This window comes from Aquarana catesbeiana, linkage group LG02, assembly GCF_042186555.1.
Source record: "Aquarana catesbeiana isolate 2022-GZ linkage group LG02, ASM4218655v1, whole genome shotgun sequence".
Taxonomy (NCBI): domain Eukaryota; kingdom Metazoa; phylum Chordata; class Amphibia; order Anura; family Ranidae; genus Aquarana; species Aquarana catesbeiana.
Genome location: NC_133325.1, coordinates 522,434,146 through 522,452,298, shown reverse-complemented (window position 1 = coordinate 522,452,298; position 18,153 = coordinate 522,434,146). Strand labels below are relative to the sequence as shown.

Below are 18,153 nucleotides of genomic sequence, written 5' to 3'. Positions count from 1 at the left end.
ATTTCATGCCCCCAACTTTGTGGGAACAGTTTGGGGATGGCCCCTTTCTGTTCCAACATGACTGTGCACCAGTGCACAAAGCAAGGTTCATAAAGACATGGATGAGCAAATTTGGAGTGGAGGAACTTGACTGGCCTACACAGAGTCCTAACCTCAACCCAATAATACACCTTTGGGATGAATTAGTGAGGAGACTGCGAGCCAGGCCTTCTTGACCAACATCAGTGCCTGACCTCACAAATGGAGGAAGAATGGTCAAACATTCCCATACAGGGCCAGCGCTACCACTAGGCGAAGTAGGTAGCTGCCTAGGGCGCAGCCACGGCCTCTGTCTCAGTAAAGCTCCAGGCGTGTGTGAGCTCGCCCCTGTTCAGCGCCGGCTGTCCCAGGAAAACATCCGCTGCATGCCGCCAATGTCCCGCTGAGCGCCTGCTGTCATATCTCCTCACATAGCGCTGCTCCGGGACTTCTTTGCTCCAGCGTGTCCCCCCTGCTGTGGTGCTGTGTGTCTGTGTGAGTGCAGCGGAGGGGCAGGGCTCAGTGGAGATAGGAGCATCAAGAGGTGCAGCATCTGTTAGCTGACCTCCCGACCAGCGGGGACACCATGGAGCGGCTGGATGGCGGTAAGGAGGAGGATGGATCCTCCCCATCTACATCGAGAAGTGTGTGTGGGGGATGGGGGTGAGTAATGCAGGAAATAGGAGTCAGGTGCCTTAGTGTAGGTGTCAGGTAGGTAGGTGGGTCAGTGTATGTGTCAGGTAGGTAGGTGGGTCAGTGTATGTGTCAGGTAGGTCAGTGTATGTGTCAAGTAGGTAGGTGGGTCAGTGTATGTTCCAGGTAGGTGGGTCAGTGTATGTGTCAGGTAGGTAGGTGAGGCAGTGTATCTGTCAGGTAGGTAGGTGGGTCAGTGTATGTGTCAGGTAGGTAGGTGAGGCAGTGTATGTGTCAGGTAGGTGGGTCAGTGTATGTGTCAGGTAGGTAGGTGAGTCAGTCTATGTATCAGGTAGGTAGGTGAGGCAGTGTATGTGTCAGGTAGGTAGGTGAGGCAGTGTATGTTCCAGGTAGGTAGGTCAGTGTTTGTGTCAGGTAGGTGGGTCAGTGTATGTGTCAGGTAGGTGGGTGAGTCAGTGTATGTGTCAGGTAGGTAGGTGAGTCAGTCTATGTATCAGGTAGGTAGGTGAGGCAGTGTATGTGTCAGGTAGGTAGGTGAGGCAGTGTATGTTCCAGGTAGGTAGGTCAGTGTTTGTGTCAGGTAGGTGGGTCAGTGTATGTGTCAGGTAGGTGGGTGAGTCAGTGTATGTGTCAGGTAGGTAGGGGAGGCAGTGTATGTGTTAGGTGGGTCAGTGTATGTGTCAGGTAGGTGGGTCAGTGTATGTGTCAGGTAGGTAGGTAGGTCAGTGTATGTGTCAGGTAGGGAGGTGAGTCAGTGTATGGGTTAGGTAGGTGGGTCAGTGTATGTGTCAGGTAGGTCCCATGTTACAAGGGCAGGGCAAAGGGGGCAGAGCCAATGGGGTGGCACCAAGGGGGCAGCAAAATGAGGTTTCGCCTAGGGTGTCAAAAATCCTTGCACCAACCCTGTTCCCGTAGACATACTCCTAAACCTTGTGGACAGCCTTCCCAGAAAAGTTGAAGCTGTTATAGCTGTAAATGTTGAGCAGACTCAATATTGAACCCTACGGACTAAGACAGGTATGCCATTACAGTTCATGTGCGTATAAAAGCAGATGTCCCAATACTTTTGGTAATATAGTGTAGGGACCATATCCTCCATTAAAGGGGTTGTAAACCCTCATGGTTTTTCACCTTAATGCATTGTATGCATTAAAGTGAAAAACCTTCTGTGGTGCTGCAGCCCCCCCGAGCCTCCGTTTTACTTACCTGACCCAGATCTTTCTCTAGCTGGTGTCTCGTGTCCTGATTGGATAGATTGATAGCAGCGCAGCCATTGGCTCCTGCTGCGGTCAATCAAATCCAATGACACGGGGCAGAGTCCTGCATTCTGTGTGAATGGACACAGATGCGGGACTCGGGAGCGTGCCCGCACGGGTGTCCACCAAGGAAAGCACTTCTCCAATGTGGACACTCGATGCGGGGTGGAGCCACCAGCGCTGCTGAGGGACCCCAGAAGAGGAGGATCTGGGCCACTCTGTGCAAAACGAACTGCACAGTGGAGGTAAGTATGACATGTTTGTTAAAAAAAAAACAAAAAAAACGAGGGTTTACAACCCCTTTAAACTAAAGCGAATAGCCTACTACGCATTGGAAATGCTCAGGTTTCTGTAATGATGCATGCTGATTGTTATGTTCACTATTGTTTGTTCTTATATTAAAAATGTTTAATTGTATACAGACTTCTTTACTTAAATTCACAAGCTTTGTGCACAGTTCTATTTGGTAAAACAAAAGCTACAAAACCCTTGCCCTCAAGGGATTTTTTCACAGCTAAGCTGCAGATAACATAGGGTGCACATACTTTTTCACTTCCCATGAGTGCACTCCTGGATTGAGAGTCACCTCTTCAACTAACACCACCAGGAGCCAGATCAACCAACTAATGCAAAGAATCGTTTGTACTTTTAGCTTTCACCACAAGGTCTGTTGACAAATTGGTCACTCTGTCTATTTACTTGTTCACAATAACTGGTATAGTGTGAGCAATATGTGAATAGACTCAACTAAAACCATGTATTCCCATGTAAACAAAAAGCTTTATGGAAGTTTAGGGACAATAACACTCCAAATGTCTGCCTTACAGGTAAGATTGTGAAACTAAGATAAGGAGGCTTGCTGTTGTAATCTTTATGTTTATTTTACTGTGATATAAACTTAGACAACCTATTAGCAAGAATCTTGGTGAATAGCTGGAGATTATTAATAGTGGGTACTAGAATATAATTGGTGACTGGACTGGGGTTTTTTATAAAGGTATCCATATCATAGAAAGCTTTAGACATGTGCAATTCGTCTTGGTCCGAATACAAATTCAGACAAATTTTGGGTTATTTAGAGTTTCGGATGTATCCGAATCTCCAAATGAAATAGTAATGAATAGTAACGAATTTTGTTGAAATGCGTTAGAGAACAAATACTGTACATGAAACTATTTTTAATGAACTCCAGCTTTTCAGAAGAATTAGAATTTGGATCGACCGATTCGAATTCTGTGTGAAGAAATAGCTGGTAAGCAGCAAGGCCAGTAAGCCAGCCGCCCCCGCGTCCTTAACAACCATGACTCATAATCTGTCAGCTGGCTTCCCTACTGACAGATGACAGTAAAGGAAACAATACCGGCAATAGAAAAATGTTAAACAGATCCAGCATGCACCAGTCCGTGATGTCAGAAGGGGGTGGTGCCACTGGGTGACATAGCCAGGTGGCCCTGCCCCTTACCCATATAAAAAAAGTCAAAGTGGAGAGCAGGCATACAGCGGGAGGCCTCCCAGGAGGCGAGAGCGTTTTTTTTTTATTTGATTGGCGGATATAAATTTTAAAAGGAATTGTCAAAAACCTGTCTCTTGTGTATTACCTTTTGACACTTTTTAGTGAATCGTTATGGGTGCTATATACCCGATACGCATTCAAATGGGGGGGGGGGCAGGATCTAGGGGCCCCCTTGTTAAAGGGGGCTTCCATATTCCGATAAGCCTCCCCCCGCAGACCCCAACAACCACAGCCCAGGGTTTTAGGGAAGAGGCCCTTGTCCCCATCACATACCCTATATAAGAAATGTCAGAGCACAGAGGAGGCATACGGCGGGGGGCCTCCCAGGAGGCGAGAGCGTTAATTATTTTTTTGATTTTTCGGGTCAGCGGGCGGCGTGATTGACTTTACATTTTTTAATAAAGGAATACTTATTCACATAGAGGGAGGGGCAGGATATGGGGGCATTGGGGGGGGGGACCCCATGCTGGGTTTTTTTCATAATTTTTAATTGACGGCATTTTTTTTACAGCGGTTTCCCGCTGACAGCTGATGAGTCATCTGTTAAGGACATGGCAGCTGGCTTCCCGGCCCGTTCGTGATACCGCCAGCAAAACCCTGGTGATAAATAGCGTATGTTTTTTTACTCTCTGTTCCATTTGTGAATTGGATGTAAGAGCTTACCGCATTGTTTTTAGACGATATTTATTGACAAATTTTTCATTTTTCGGTAAATACCGCATAATCGTTCTTTTTTTGCATTTTTGGTGGTGAATTGGACTTTATTTACCGCATGCGATAATTTATGCAAATTAGTCACGTGACTATGTTATCGCATGCGGTAAACGTGAATTCACCCCAGTATCTCTTTTGTCTGGGCTAGGGGTCTCCAAACCTTTTACTTCGAGGGCCACATAATATATTTTACAGATGTTCGTGGACCGAACAAAAAAAAAAGAAGTTATTTATAAATTAATTCTCAGCCATGGAATAGAATAGAATTTGAAAGGCTGGGTGGTGCACTTGTATCCTCCGCCTGCACCTAAATGCCGTTCCTGTCAGAGTCGCCCCGCACATTTGCATCCCTATCAGATTCTCCCTTACCATTTTTGCCCCCATCAGGATCTCCCCATACATCTGTGTCCCCATCAGAAACTCCCTGCACACTTCTGTGCCCATCAGATTCTCCCCATACATCTTTGCCCCCCCCCCAGAGCCTCCCTGCCCATTTGTATACCCATCAGAGCCCCCCCTGCACATTTGTGTCCCTATCAGAGCTCCCACACTTGTGTCCCTCCTGCACACTTGTGTCCCACATCAGAGCCCCCCCGCACACTTGTGTCCCCATCAGAACCCCAACACTTGCGTCCACCATCAGAGTCCCCCACCCACACTTGTGTCCCCATCAGAGCCCCCCTGCACACTTGTGTCCCCATCAGAGCTCCCATACTTGTATCCAACATCAGAGCCCCCCTGCACACTTCCGTCCCCATCAGAGCTCCCACACTTGTGTTCCACATCAAAGTCCCTCCTACACACTTGTGTCCCACATCAGAGCCCCCACACTTGCATCCCCCGTCAGATTACCCCCTCACACTTGCGTCCCCATCAGAGCTCCCACACTTGTGTTCCACATCAGAGTCCCTCCTGCACACTTGTGTCCCACATCAGAGCCCCCACACTTGCATCCCCCGTCAGATTACCCCCTCACACTTGCGTCCCCATCAGAGCTCCCACACTTGTGTCCCACATCAGAGCCCCCCCGCACACTTGTGTCCCCACCAGAGCCCCCCCTGCACACTTGTGCCCCTATCAGAGCTCCCATACTTGTGTCCCACACCAGAGGCCCCCCTCAAACTTGTGTCCCTATCAGAACCCCCCTGAACATTTGGGTCCCCATCAGAGCCCCCCCACACTTGTGTCCCCCATCAGAGTCCCCATCCCTCATTTGTGTCCCCACCAGTGCCCCTCCCTGTACACTTGTGTTCACATCAGAGCCCCCTAAACATCTGTGTCCCCATCAGAGCCCCCCTGTATATTTGTGTCATCCATCACAGCCCTCAACTTGTGTTAGGTTTCTAGAGTTGCGGGACTTGCGCTGCACACCCCTCATTGCCTGTCAGTATGCAGACCAAGCCCCACAACCTGTACAGAGACCGTCCATGCAGTGAGTCTAGCGACTCTAGCTGTGGGCTGGAAAAAACATTCTAGCGTACCCGATGTGGCCCGCAGGCCTTACTTTGGAGACCCCTGGTCTAGGCAATTCATTTTCACCATATTTTTAACAAAGTGAAAAAAACAGCAAATTATCTTTATACTGGTCTAATAAAAGATGGAAGCTGGAGAAGGAACTTTCTTTAACCACTTAAGGACCGGAAGGATTTGCCCCCTTAATGACCAGGCCATTTTTTGCGATACAGCACTACGTCGCTTTAACTGACAATTGCACGGTCGTGCGACGTTGTACCCAAACAAAATGTAGGTCCTTTTTTTCCCACAAATATAGCTTTCTTTTGGTGGTATTTGATCACTTCTGCAGTTTTTATTTTTTGCGCTTTAAACAAAAAAAAAAGCAATGTTTTTTACTTTTTGCTATAATAAATCCCCCCCCCCATTTTTTTTTAAATAACCAATTTCTTTATCAGTTTAGGCCAATATGTATTCTTCTACATATTTTTGGTAAAAAAGAAAAAAAAATAGCAATAAGCATATATTGATTGGTTGGCGCAAAAGTTATAGCATCTACAAAATAGGGGATAGATTTATGGCATTTTTATTATTTTTTTTTTTTTTTACTAGTAATGGCAGTGATCGGCGATTTTTAGCGGGACTGTGACATTGTGGCAGATAGATTGGACACTTTTAACACTTTTTTGGGACCACTGACATTTATACAGTGATCAGTGCTATAAAAATGCACTGATTACTGTATCAATTACACCGGCAGGGAATGGGTTAACACTAGTGATCAAGGGGTTAAATGTGTTACCTGGGAGGTGTTTCTAACTGTAGGGGGAGTGTACTGACTGGAGGAGGAGAGAGATGGCTGTTCCTGATCACTAGGAACAAACAATCCCTCTCTACTCCCATGCTGGAATGGGGATCTGTTTGTTTACTTTAACAGATCCCCGTTCTGGCTCTCTGTGGAGCGATCGCAGGTGGCTGGTGGACATTGCGGCCACTGGCCACGCGCATCGTCTCCCCCTGCCGTGCAGTGGGTGTGCCTGCTATAGAAAGAGCCGACGTACACCTACAGTGATTTTCGGGAACAAGCTGACCTGCCGCAGTATAATGACGGCATTCAGCATAAATCACAGGAATAGGAAACACAAGGGTAGTACAAAGACACTGAATTTCAAAGGAGCCAACTTCCCTAAACTACGCTCCTTGCTAGAAGATATTAAATGGGATAAAACCCTGGGTACAAAAACACAGGGAAAAAATGGGAGTGCTTTAAGAGCATATTAAATAAAGGTATTGGCCACTGCATCCCAATGGGGAATACATTTAAAAGAGCTAACAAAAGTCCTGGGTGGCTTAACTCCAACGTAAAAATGCAAATAAAAGCAAAGGAGAAGGCCTTCAAAAAAAAAAAAAAGGCTTAGGGGTCATCGTCAGCATTCCAACTTTACAAAGGGGTGCAAGGGTGCAATAAAGGCGGCTACTAATGGCAGTGATCTGCGATTTTTAGCGGGACTGCGACATTGCGGCGGACAGATCAGACACATTTGACACTTTTTTGGGACCATTGACAATTATACAGTGATCAGAGCTAAAAATAGCCACTGATTACTGTATAAATGTCACTGTCAGGGAAGGGGTTAACATTAGGGATTAAATGTGTACTAGGGAGGTGTTTCTATCTGTGGAGGAATGGGACTGACAGGGAGTAGATAGAGAAAGCTGTTCCTGATTACTAGGAAAAGTAGATCTCTCTCTACTTCCCTGACAGAACAGAGATCTGTCTGTTTACATTGACAGATCCCCGTTTTGTCTCTCTCAGGAGCGATTGTGGGTGGCTGTCAGACATCGCGGGCACGGGCATCCACTCCTGGGAGGCAGTGCAGGCGCGTGTGCCTCTGGTGGTATGTGTGCGCCTGCTACAGCCTTCTTAAAGAGCCGACGTACAATGACGGCAATTTGTGCAGCTGTGCCAACCTGCCGCAGTACAACTGCGGTGGGTGGTCGGCAAATAGTTAAAGTGACAATAATTGGGGTTTTTTTTTATTATTATTTATTTAAAATTCTCTGTTTTATTTTCCACTAGCTTATATACTTATCGTTTTGCTATTTTTAAAACAATAATGTGTATATCAAGATGATGTACAAAAAATATGCAGTACATCTCTGCACCCTGCAAATACAGAACAATACCTGTTGATGTGCCAGAAATGCACTCACCTCCTAATTTCTTGTTGCGGCTTGACAACACACAGCAGAGCTTTAGATTTCTTGATGTCGGCGGACAACACACTCCATTTTTTCCCAGACTGAATGGTGTCAGCCCTGTGCAGTTGTCTTTTGTTAAATCATTGAACCCATCTTTTTTTCCTCATCTCCACAACATAGGGAATAATTGTTTATGTAGTAGTCTAAGATACACATTAAAAGAGTTAATTAGGCTGCTTGAGATAACATAGGGGGTGTGCACAGGTCACAGTATAGCTCTGAATTTCAGTCAAGATCAACTGACATTTTATGGCACTTAGTGAGCAGATGTTAAAAATGCTTTTAATTGAATATTTAAAGACGAAAAAAGGTGCAAATAAAAGAAGTTCATTGGTAGAGTTACCAACAGTATAAGTACACCACAATTTTCAATGTGTTTATTATATTTGTTGAACAATGGCCGCTTGTGGGGTTTTTTTTGTGAGAATAATTGTTTTAGTTTTTGTTCCTTAGAGCCAAACATCTCCCCTTCCAAAGTCAAAGCTACAGCAATATCATCATCGGATATTGAGATGGAATGGAACACTGTGTCACCTACTAATGGTGTTTTACTGGGCTATGAGGTAAGAGGAGACAGTAATGAGAAGTGAATTACTTTTTGTTTTTTTTATCGACAACAATGCAGCCGAGCATGTGAACCAATAAAATCCGCTATCTGACGTAGAGCAAGTCTCCAAACTTTCTAAATGAAGGGCCAGTTTACTGTCCTTAGTGACATTAGGGGGGCCAGACTGTGGCCAGTGGGAGTGGAAATTGTCCTGGTAGTGTCCAGTGGGAGTAAACAATGCCCCGTCTTTGATACAAGGGGAGAAATAGTGCTTCATTTTCAGTGTAAGTGGTAAGGGCATCCATTGTTGATGTCAGTGGGAGAAATACTGTCTCATACTAGTGCCTCAAGGGCAGGATAAGAGCAAGCAAAGGGCCGCACCTGGACCCCCGGCTGCAGTTTGGAGACCACTGGTGTAGCGCAATTAAATAAGCTTGGATGCAAGTAGTCTGAAGCCCTGGTTACAAAGATTTTTAAGCATGCCCAATTTGTAGCTAAATAATTCTCATGCTGTTGCTGCCTCCTTAAATTCAAAGCTGTTTGAAGAAGCCAAATACAATTTCTGTCTAACAAAATGCTATATTCTCACATAATTCATGTATTCTCTGCTAAGGCATAAAGTTTGCATTTAGGCAATAAATGGTAAACAAAAACAAATTAAGTTAATAATAAATATAATCCTAAATAAATTCCAAATCATGTTGAGGGTAACATTTTTATTAATGAGGATGGCATTAATCTTAGGGTGTACTCACACTGGCACACTGGTCCTGGGCACTGTTTACCCCTTTGGGCTGGTTCATTTGTGTAGTGTGAGTGCTCAGAACCAGGCCTGGGATCAGTTAAGCGTACCACATCTGGAGCCCCTTGAAAGAGGTGGTTCTGAGCAGGCCCGGATTTACTCCCTTTGCCGCCCCAAGGCCGGGCCCTTCAATGCCGCCCCCCCCCCCCCAACCCCCCCCCACACACACACCACCAGAAAGAGCCCCCAGACATAATACGGTCAAAGACTGCAGATATGATACAAGAGATGGTCAGAGACTGCAATCATAGTACAGGAGATGGTCAGAGATTGCAGACATGATACAGGAGACGGTCAGAGACTGCAGTTCCTTTGGACATTAGTAGATAATGGCCGATCGGCCCTCTCACCTGACCCAGCGATACAGCAACGGTTCCCTCTGATCAGGAGTCAGCTCACTCTGAATTGCCCGTGGCAAGTCTGTTGGGTAGCACCCAGATCTGTATTCCTGCAATGACTCCATTCCTTTCTCCGCCAGGGATGGCGCTAGGCTGTGTGGCTTTCCCTCTGGTGGCGCAGGGCAGCGGGGTTCTCTCTCTGATGGTGTTCCCTCAGCACTGCTCTCTCCCTCTGGAGTCCTGGGTGTACTTTCCTGGGTGTAGACCCCCCCAGGACAAACCACCCCCCTCCATTAGTACAGACCCCCCAGGACAAACCCCCATCCATTAGTACAGACCCCCACCAGGACAAACCCCCCTCCCTTCATTAGTACAGATCCCCCCAGGACAAACCCCCCTCCCTTAGTACAGACCCCCCCTAGGACAAACCCCCCTCCCTTCATTAGTACAGACCCCCCCCAGGACAAACCCCCCTCCCTTCATTAGTACAGACCCCCCCAGGACAAACCCCCCTCCCTTCATTAGTACAGACCCCCCCAGGACAAACCCCCCTCCCTTCATTAGTACAGATCCCCCCAGGACAAACCCCCCTCCCTTAGTACAGACCCCCCCTAGGACAAACCCCCCTCCCTTCATTAGTACAGACCCCCCCAGGACAAACCCCCCTCCCTTTATTAGTACAGACCCCCCCCAGGACAAACCCCCCTCCCTTCATTAGTACAGACCCCCCCCAGGACAAACCCCCCTCCCTTTATTAGTACAGACCCCCCCAGGACAAGCCCCCCTCCCTTCATTAGTACAGACCCCCCCCAGGACAAACCCCCCTCCCTTCATTAGTACAGACCCCCCAGGACAAACGCCCCTCCATTAGTAAATACCCCCCAGGACAACCCCCCTCCATTAGTACAAACCCCCCCCAGGTCAACCCCCCTCCATTAGTACAACCCCCCCCAGGACAACCCCCTCTCCATTAGTACAAACCCCCCCAGGTCAACCCCCACCCCCTCCATTAGCACAGACCCCCCCAGGACCAACCCCCCTCCCTTCATTAGTACAGACCCCCCAGGACAAACGCCCCTCCATTAGTACAAACCCCCCAGGACAACCCCCCTCCATTAGTACATACCCCCCAGGACAACCCCCCCTTCATTAGTACATACCCCCCAGGACAACCCCCCTCCATTAGTACAAACCCCCCCCAGGTCAACACCCCCTCCATTAGTACAACCCCCCCCAGGACAACCCCCTCTCCATTAGTACAAACCCCCCCAGGTCAACCCCCACCCCCTCCATTAGCACAGACCCCCCCAGGACAAACCACCCCTCCCTTCATTAGTACAGACCCCCCCAGGACAAACCCCCCCTCCATTAGTACAGACCCCCAGGACAACCCCCCCTCCATTAGTACAGACCCCCAGGACAACCCCCCCCTTCATTAGTACAACCCCCCCCCCAGACAAACCCCCCCTTCACTAGTACAGAGCCCCAGGACAACTCCCCCTCCATAAGTGAACAGATGGAACAGATGGAGACAGGCTTGACACAGGAGAACACGCGCCCCCCCCCGCCCCCCGCACAGAGACCAGCCGCTCCGATCTCCGGCGGCTGCTCTCCTTCTTTGACAGGAGGAGGGAGGGGGGACAGGCTGAAGCCTCGAAAAAAACAGCAGCGGCGGCGGTGGGAGCGGAGGGAGCCGCGTCTGGACACAGAGAGTAGGAGGAAGGAGAGGAGCACTCTAGCGCTTCAGCGCCCCCACCTCTCTGGTGCCCGGGTGCGCTGCATGCTGCTAGGTTAGTGTGGGGGGCGGCCGAGAAGTCGTTGCAGGAGTGGCGCCGGGCCGCCCCTCTACCACTGCCGCCCCGAGGCCTGGCCTCGGTGGCCTTATGGGAAATCCGGCCCTGGTTCTGAGAACAGTTCACTTGTGGTCTCGTTTGGTTTGCTTCAGGGGTGGTTCACTCCACTTGTGGTGCAGGAAACGTGCATTTTCTACATCGCACAGAAATGCACTTCCCTCTATTCTTAATTAATTCTTAATGGCACCCCCATGCATCTAGCAAATGTGGGTGCGCTTGTGGCCACCAAAACGCATGGCACTGTAGCACCACATGGTTTTGTGTGGCATGAATTTAAAAATCATGCCTGCTGTACTTTTGCACCTCCCCACGTATTTAGCAACCCATTGAAATTAATGGGCTATCAGAAACATGCCACACGAAAACACCCAGAAACACACTTGGACGCACCTTTTATGGTGTGAACCGTGCAAACAGTGGCGGTGTACAGAAGAAGGGTTCACTGTGGTCTGGATGATGCAAGTGCGCCCAGGAACGTTTCTCTACAGTCCAATGTAAGTGTACACCAGCGGGGGAGTGGGGAAGGGGAACAGTTAAACTGGGTTCAGATCAACCTGTCACAGTGTGACTGTACTCTTCATATTAATCTCAAAAAGGAAATACACAGCTGCTTTCAATCAAACAATGGGGTAGTCAAAGTTTATTTTTGTAATAGCTAACAGTTAGTATTATCTAAAAGAGCAGATATTACATTGCAAATACATAATTGGTGAATTGGTAAGGGTCGGAGTGGGGGCAGAGGGGTGTTCTGTTATGAAGATCATCACAATTTAGACAAAAAATGGCAGTTTAGGGAAATGTTGCATTGATTTCTACCCTATTTTTTTGTTGATAGAATAAATGGTATGGCCCTATCCATATATTATGAGTGACATAATATATTCTTGTTTCCTTACCCCTCACCCATTACCTTTCTCTTTCTTTATCCCCCCCCCCCAATTCCCCCCCCCCCCTTTCTGACCCCGTTCCTCTTTCCTCTGTTTTTTACCCTGCTACCTCCCCCCTCTCCCTTTCCCCCTTTTCCTTTCTCTTCTCCTTATCCTCCCCATTTTCCCCCTCCTCCCCCCTCCCTTTTTTTGTCATCATATTTTTAGATCCTCATAAGACACCTTATTCTATAGTTTTACCACTGGGGTTTTTTTTTTACTGTATAAAGAAAAAAAGACCAATGTTTTGAAAAACAAACGGTTTCCTTCACCTTCTGTCATAAAGTGTATTAAATAAAAATACCAGGACAGTACAAGAAACTCTCCTTTCTGAAAAGTTGACACACATTTTGTATACAATTTCAAGGAAATTAAGAAACATGCATACACTGAAATAGGCAAAGCATGGAGCCTGGAAATGCTGCATTAGATGTAGTGTATCATTAAAGGATAAGCGCATCTTTTGTAACATGCTACACCCATATTCAGGGTGTAACATGTAACATGTTACAGATGCACTGGCCCCCGCACCCCCCCTCCATCCACCATTTTAAAAGCAAGCAGGGGATCTTCTCAATCTAAAAAAATGCGGCCTTGCGGAACTCTGCCCGCCCAGACGCATCATTCATTTACGGTGTTCTGTGAATTTGCCTGCCTGTCTCAGAGGTACTGCCAGACAGTGACACAATCTGCTGATCACGGGTGCAATGCTTTACACATGCCTAACAAAAAATAATGAATGCATATTTTTTAACCTGCAAAAAAATGCATTTATAATTTTTTTTTGTAAAGGTGTACTTATCCTTTAATGAATAGGTCAACATAGGGAGAAGGCAGCGAAGTAGTTAAAGTACAGGTCACAATGATGTCACCAGGTACCCTTGCCCCTTGTGACATCATCGACCCAGGATACTCTGGTCGATGATGTCACATGGGGGAAGGACCATACAGTGATGTCAGGGGGTGCCCCCCGCCTTTAGTTTATTTAGCGGCGGAACTGCCAGATGGTGGGAGCCTTAGTCGGGTGCGAACCTCTCTTTTGGGTTGGGGGCCAGCGTTTATCAAGATTGACTATGGATCTACACCGAGGGACATTATTTTAATTTTATTTTTTTTATAAAGGACTTGTCAAAAACTGTGTTTTTATTTACTTTTTTACACTTTTTTGGTGAATGAGTAGAGGTACAATGTACCCCTACTCATTCACATAGGGGGCTGGCATATGGGGGCCCTCTTGTTAAAGGGGGCTTCCAGATTCCGATAAGTCACCCCCACACCCCAACAACCCCCAGGCAAGAGTTGTGGGGAAGAGGCCCTTGCCCTCATCAATATGGGGACAAAGTGCTTTGGGGGATCCCTCTACCCCAAAGCACCCCCCCATGTTGAGGGCATGCAGCCTATTATGGTTTAGGAGTGGGGCCACCACCCCCCCTTCCTGGCCTGCCAGGCTGAATGCTGGGAAGGGGGCTGGTGTGGATTTTGAGGGGGGCCCCACACCATTTTTTACATTCAGCTGTCAGGGGGGTTCCCTGATGACTTATCCATTGTTAAGGATGCGGGAGCCGGGCCACTCCTTAACAACCAGTTATTCAATAGTTGTTAAGGAAGCCGTGGCAGTTTCTGCCAAAATGCTGCTGCTCCAGAACGCACTGGCAGTGTTTTTTTTTTCTGCCACAAAACAATGCTAAAAGCCTATGCATGCATGAACACTTAGGATAACATGCAGGGGAGATTAGAGGCAGTAAAAAAAAGTCTGACGCCCCTAACAGTAGTGTTAAAAACATCCACTGTGCATAAGGCCTAAATGTACAGCAGTAGAGAAAAGCCTGGAGCAACAGCATGCAATGATGTATGCAAAGGGCGCACATGACAGTGGTAGCAGTGTAAGGGTTAAAGTTAATTTGTGAGTGTAGAGCCGAGGGGGAGGGAGGATCAGGGGTGGGACTAGTTAAAAGGAGTTCCCGCTCTGGGAGGGACAACAGAAAGATTAGGAAAGTTCTGAGGAAGGTGGTGCTGCCATCATGGCTGAATTAGAGGGTCTAATGGCCCAGTTGCGGGAAGAAGCAGCGGTTAGGGGAGCTGAGTGGCTGCAGGAGACGATCGCAGCCGCGCTACAGGGCTCAACTAGACAGGCAAGTGTAGGAGAGAGAAGCGGCACTAGAGCACGCCGCTCTCGGCCGCCTGAGCGGTTCTCGCCGGACCGCATGACGTCAGCGCAGCGGCACTCGGGTAGTCTGTCATCCAGACTCCCGGGGGGCCCGCCGGCAAAACGTGCTGCAGGAAGAGAGCGGGCCAGCGGGCGTGCGGCCCCGGCGGGACAGGAGGAGAGACATGACAGGGATCCGGCCACAGCTAGGCCTCGGAGCAGGAGACACGCTGAGAGCGCAAGCCCCGCCCCCAGGATGACGGCGGGGAGCGCCGCCATTGCTTCAGCTGCACTGCCTGCAGGGATCCCCGGGCCTTCTAGTTCCACGGCAGGGGACAGGCAGAGAGGAGAAAGAAGCAGGGCTGGACTAACAACTACCAGAGCGGAGGCAAGCAGGGCTGAGGTAGCCCACACCGGTCCTGGGAAGGCAGTCCGGAAGTCCACAGGAGGTTTCGCTGCGCGGAGGAGGGGAAGGATGGCGAGCAATGCAGCAGCCGCGGTCCACATCCCGGGCGGGCCTCCATCGGATTCAGAGGAAGAGCCAGGTCGGAGCGGAAGAGAGGAGGAATCCGGATCGGAGGAGGATGCGGCCCCCCTGCCCAGGAGGATGGGGCCAGAAGAGGGCAGACGGTCGGCTGATGGGGCAACACCTAGGCAGCCAGGTGAGCCAACACAGGTCAATGCACTGTCTAGCTTAAATGATACATCAGATGTTACAACTGGGGTTGGAGGTTTAGAAAACAGCATGGCGGGGTCTGGCATAGGTGTAGGAACACAGGGTTTCCTGGGGTTTTTAACGGGAATTAAGGAACTAGTGCAGAGGTTGGAGGCTGCAGAGAAGCCGGGTGAGGGCCCGAGAGCTGCATGGACACAGCAGACAGGGAAGGATTTAGGAAGTGCTGGGGGGGACCCGACAACAGAGGTTGCAGCTGTGGTCGCGTCGCCTGATCAGCAAGCTACGGGGAGTGGAGTTGCGCAGGGGAAGGAAAAAACAGCGCCGACAGGAGAGGCGGCGGCGAGGAAGGATATCATTAGGCTGGCGGACGCGGCTCGCTGTGAGGTGTATGTGTGCTACGAAGGGCCGTTAGGAGCGCACTTGAAACAAGAAGTGCGGGAGAAATTATGGAAGGGTGAGTATGTAGAAATATTTTCGTTACTGCCCTTGGAGAAGTTCAATCTTGATAGAGTCAAGCCGGACGACTCCAAAAAAGAAGATGAAGAAAAGAGGAGGTATAGGCTGATACCTAGGACATTTACGAATTGGTTACAAGCGTTCGCGATCATGGCAAGTGTGATAGGGGAGAAGCAGCCGGAACACTGTTCGGCGCTTTTCTGCTATCAGGATGCGATTGGGGAAGCGTATAGAGTATATGGAGGTTCGGCATGGTTGCGATACGATGAACAGTTTAGGCAAAGGAGAGCGGTTCGCCCAGAGCTACGGTGGGACCATAAGGACATCAGCCTATGGATGCGTTTGATGACGACGGCGAGGGCGCCGAACCAGTTTTTTCAGGGGGGAGCCGGTGGACCGTTCACCCAGGGACATTCGGCTGGAAACAAGAAAGGGGTTTGTTGGCAGTATAACTCAGGATCCTGTAAGTTTGGCGGAACATGTAAGTATAAGCATGAGTGCTCAGGCTGCGGGGGAACACATCCATCATCCAGATGCTTTAAACAAGGAAAAGGCCGACAGGGAGAGGCTGGGAACAAAAGGGAGGACGCCGGTGATGGTGGAAAGGATGCGGCCGTTTCTCGGTAAGTACCCTGACAGAGAGGCAGCATCGTTATTGGAAGAGGGCTTTGCGTGGGGTTTTCGGATTCCATGTAGTTTATCGGTGACTCCCCCGGTGCCCAAGAATTTAAAGTCAGCCCTGCAACATCCGGAAGTGGTTTCGGAGAAACTGCAGAAGGAAGTGGCATTGGGTAGAATGGTTGGCCCTTTCCCAGTAGTACCTATAGTTGATTTGGTGGTATCCCCGCTGGGCGTGGTGCCCAAAAAGGAACCCAACAAATTCAGGCTCATTCACCACTTATCCTTCCCGAAAGGGGGATCCGTGAATGACGCCATAGACCAAGATGCATGCTCAGTGACGTATACGTCATTTGATGCTGCGGTGCGGTGGGTGAGACACTATGGAAAAGGCGCCTTGATGGCTAAGGCAGATATAGAATCAGCGTTTCGTCTGTTGCCGGTCCACCCGGATAGTTTCCGGTTGCTCGGGTGCCACTGGAATGGCGGATTTTATGTCGATCAATGCTTACCAATGGGTTGTTCAGTGTCGTGCGCGATATTTGAACAATTCAGTTCCTTCGTGGAATGGGTGGTAAGGGATGTATCCGGAGTGAATTCGATAATTCACTACTTAGACGATTTTTTATGCATAGGCCCGGCCTCTTCTAGAGTATGCGCGGTGTTGCTGGCTTCATTGCAGCATATAGCGGGCAGATTTGGCATTCCATTGGCGGCCGAAAAAACGGAGGGACCCTGCGCGGTCATCACGTTTTTGGGCATTGTGCTAGATTCGGAAGCAATGGAATGTAGATTGCCTGTTGACAAATTGGAGGATTTGAAAAAAGAAGTGGCAGGGCTGATAGGAATTAAAAAGGTACAACTGCGTAGGTTGCAATCGGTGTTGGGCAAGCTGAACTTTGCTTGCCGCATACTTCCGATGGGGAGAGTGTTTAGCCGCCGGCTGGCGGCCAGCACGAGCGGGATAAAATCGCCTAAACATTTCGTGAGATTGAGGAAAACGCACAGGGAGGACCTGAAGGTATGGCATACCTTCCTGGAATCCTTTAATGGCAGGGCAATGTGGATGTCAGGACCAGTCAGTAATTTTGACTTGGAATTGTTTACCGACGCCGCAGGATCAACAGGTTTTGGTGCGTTTTTTCGGGGAAAATGGAGCGCGGGTCCATGGCCACAATCTTGGATAGAAGAGGGCTTCACGAAGAACTTGGTTCTGCTGGAATTGTTTCCGGTAGTTCTGGCAGTGGAACTATGGGGTGCATCCTTCAGGGATCTGAAAGTGCGCTTTCATGGGGACAATATGGGGGTGGTGCAAGTGATAAACAGGGTCACGGCGTCATCTCCGCCAGTGATCAGGCTGCTGCAGCACTTAGTCCTAAGATGTCTACAACTGAATGTTTTCATTCATGCTGTGCATTTGCCGGGGGTGGAAAACGTCATTGCTGATGCGCTCTCTCGCTTCCAGTGGGACAAGTTCCGGGAGTTGGCGCCGGACGCGGAGCAACAAGGGGTACCTTGTCCAGACTGGCTGTGGGAGATTGCGCTGGCATCGTAGAGGGATGGATTAAGCGGTCGGTAAGTGGGAATACATGGGCATCATACAATAGGGTATGGCAGGAGTGGATGTCATTTGTACAAGCTTTGGGGGAAGATCCGGTAGGGCAAGGATTAAGTTCTCTATTGCTGTATTATGTGGTCAAGAAATTGGACGAGGGAGTGTCTGTGTCAGTGATGAATACACAGTTGGCCGGTTTGGCTTTCCTTTTCAAACTACAAGGGCAGCCCGACGTCACCAAGGAATTTTGGGTACGACAAGCGTTGAAGGGTTACAGGAGGGCGGTGGTTAAGCGTGATTCGAGGAGACCGGTAACTTTTGAGATATTGAGGGGTATTGTGGATAAGTTGGGTGTGGTTTGCTCATC

General features: G+C 49.0%; 1 protein-coding gene across 2 annotated transcripts in view; it reads left to right on the top strand.

Moving 5' to 3' along the window:
* CNTN2 (contactin 2) overlaps positions 1–18,153 on the top strand; it is a 430,563-nt gene that overhangs the window by 371,195 nt on the left and 41,215 nt on the right. For both annotated transcript variants that reach the window (XM_073615820.1, XM_073615821.1), the window contains one exon: positions 8,323–8,432. In XM_073615820.1, coding sequence (XP_073471921.1) covers positions 8,323–8,432 — 110 coding nt within the window. The remainder of the gene's footprint in view (positions 1–8,322; positions 8,433–18,153) is intronic.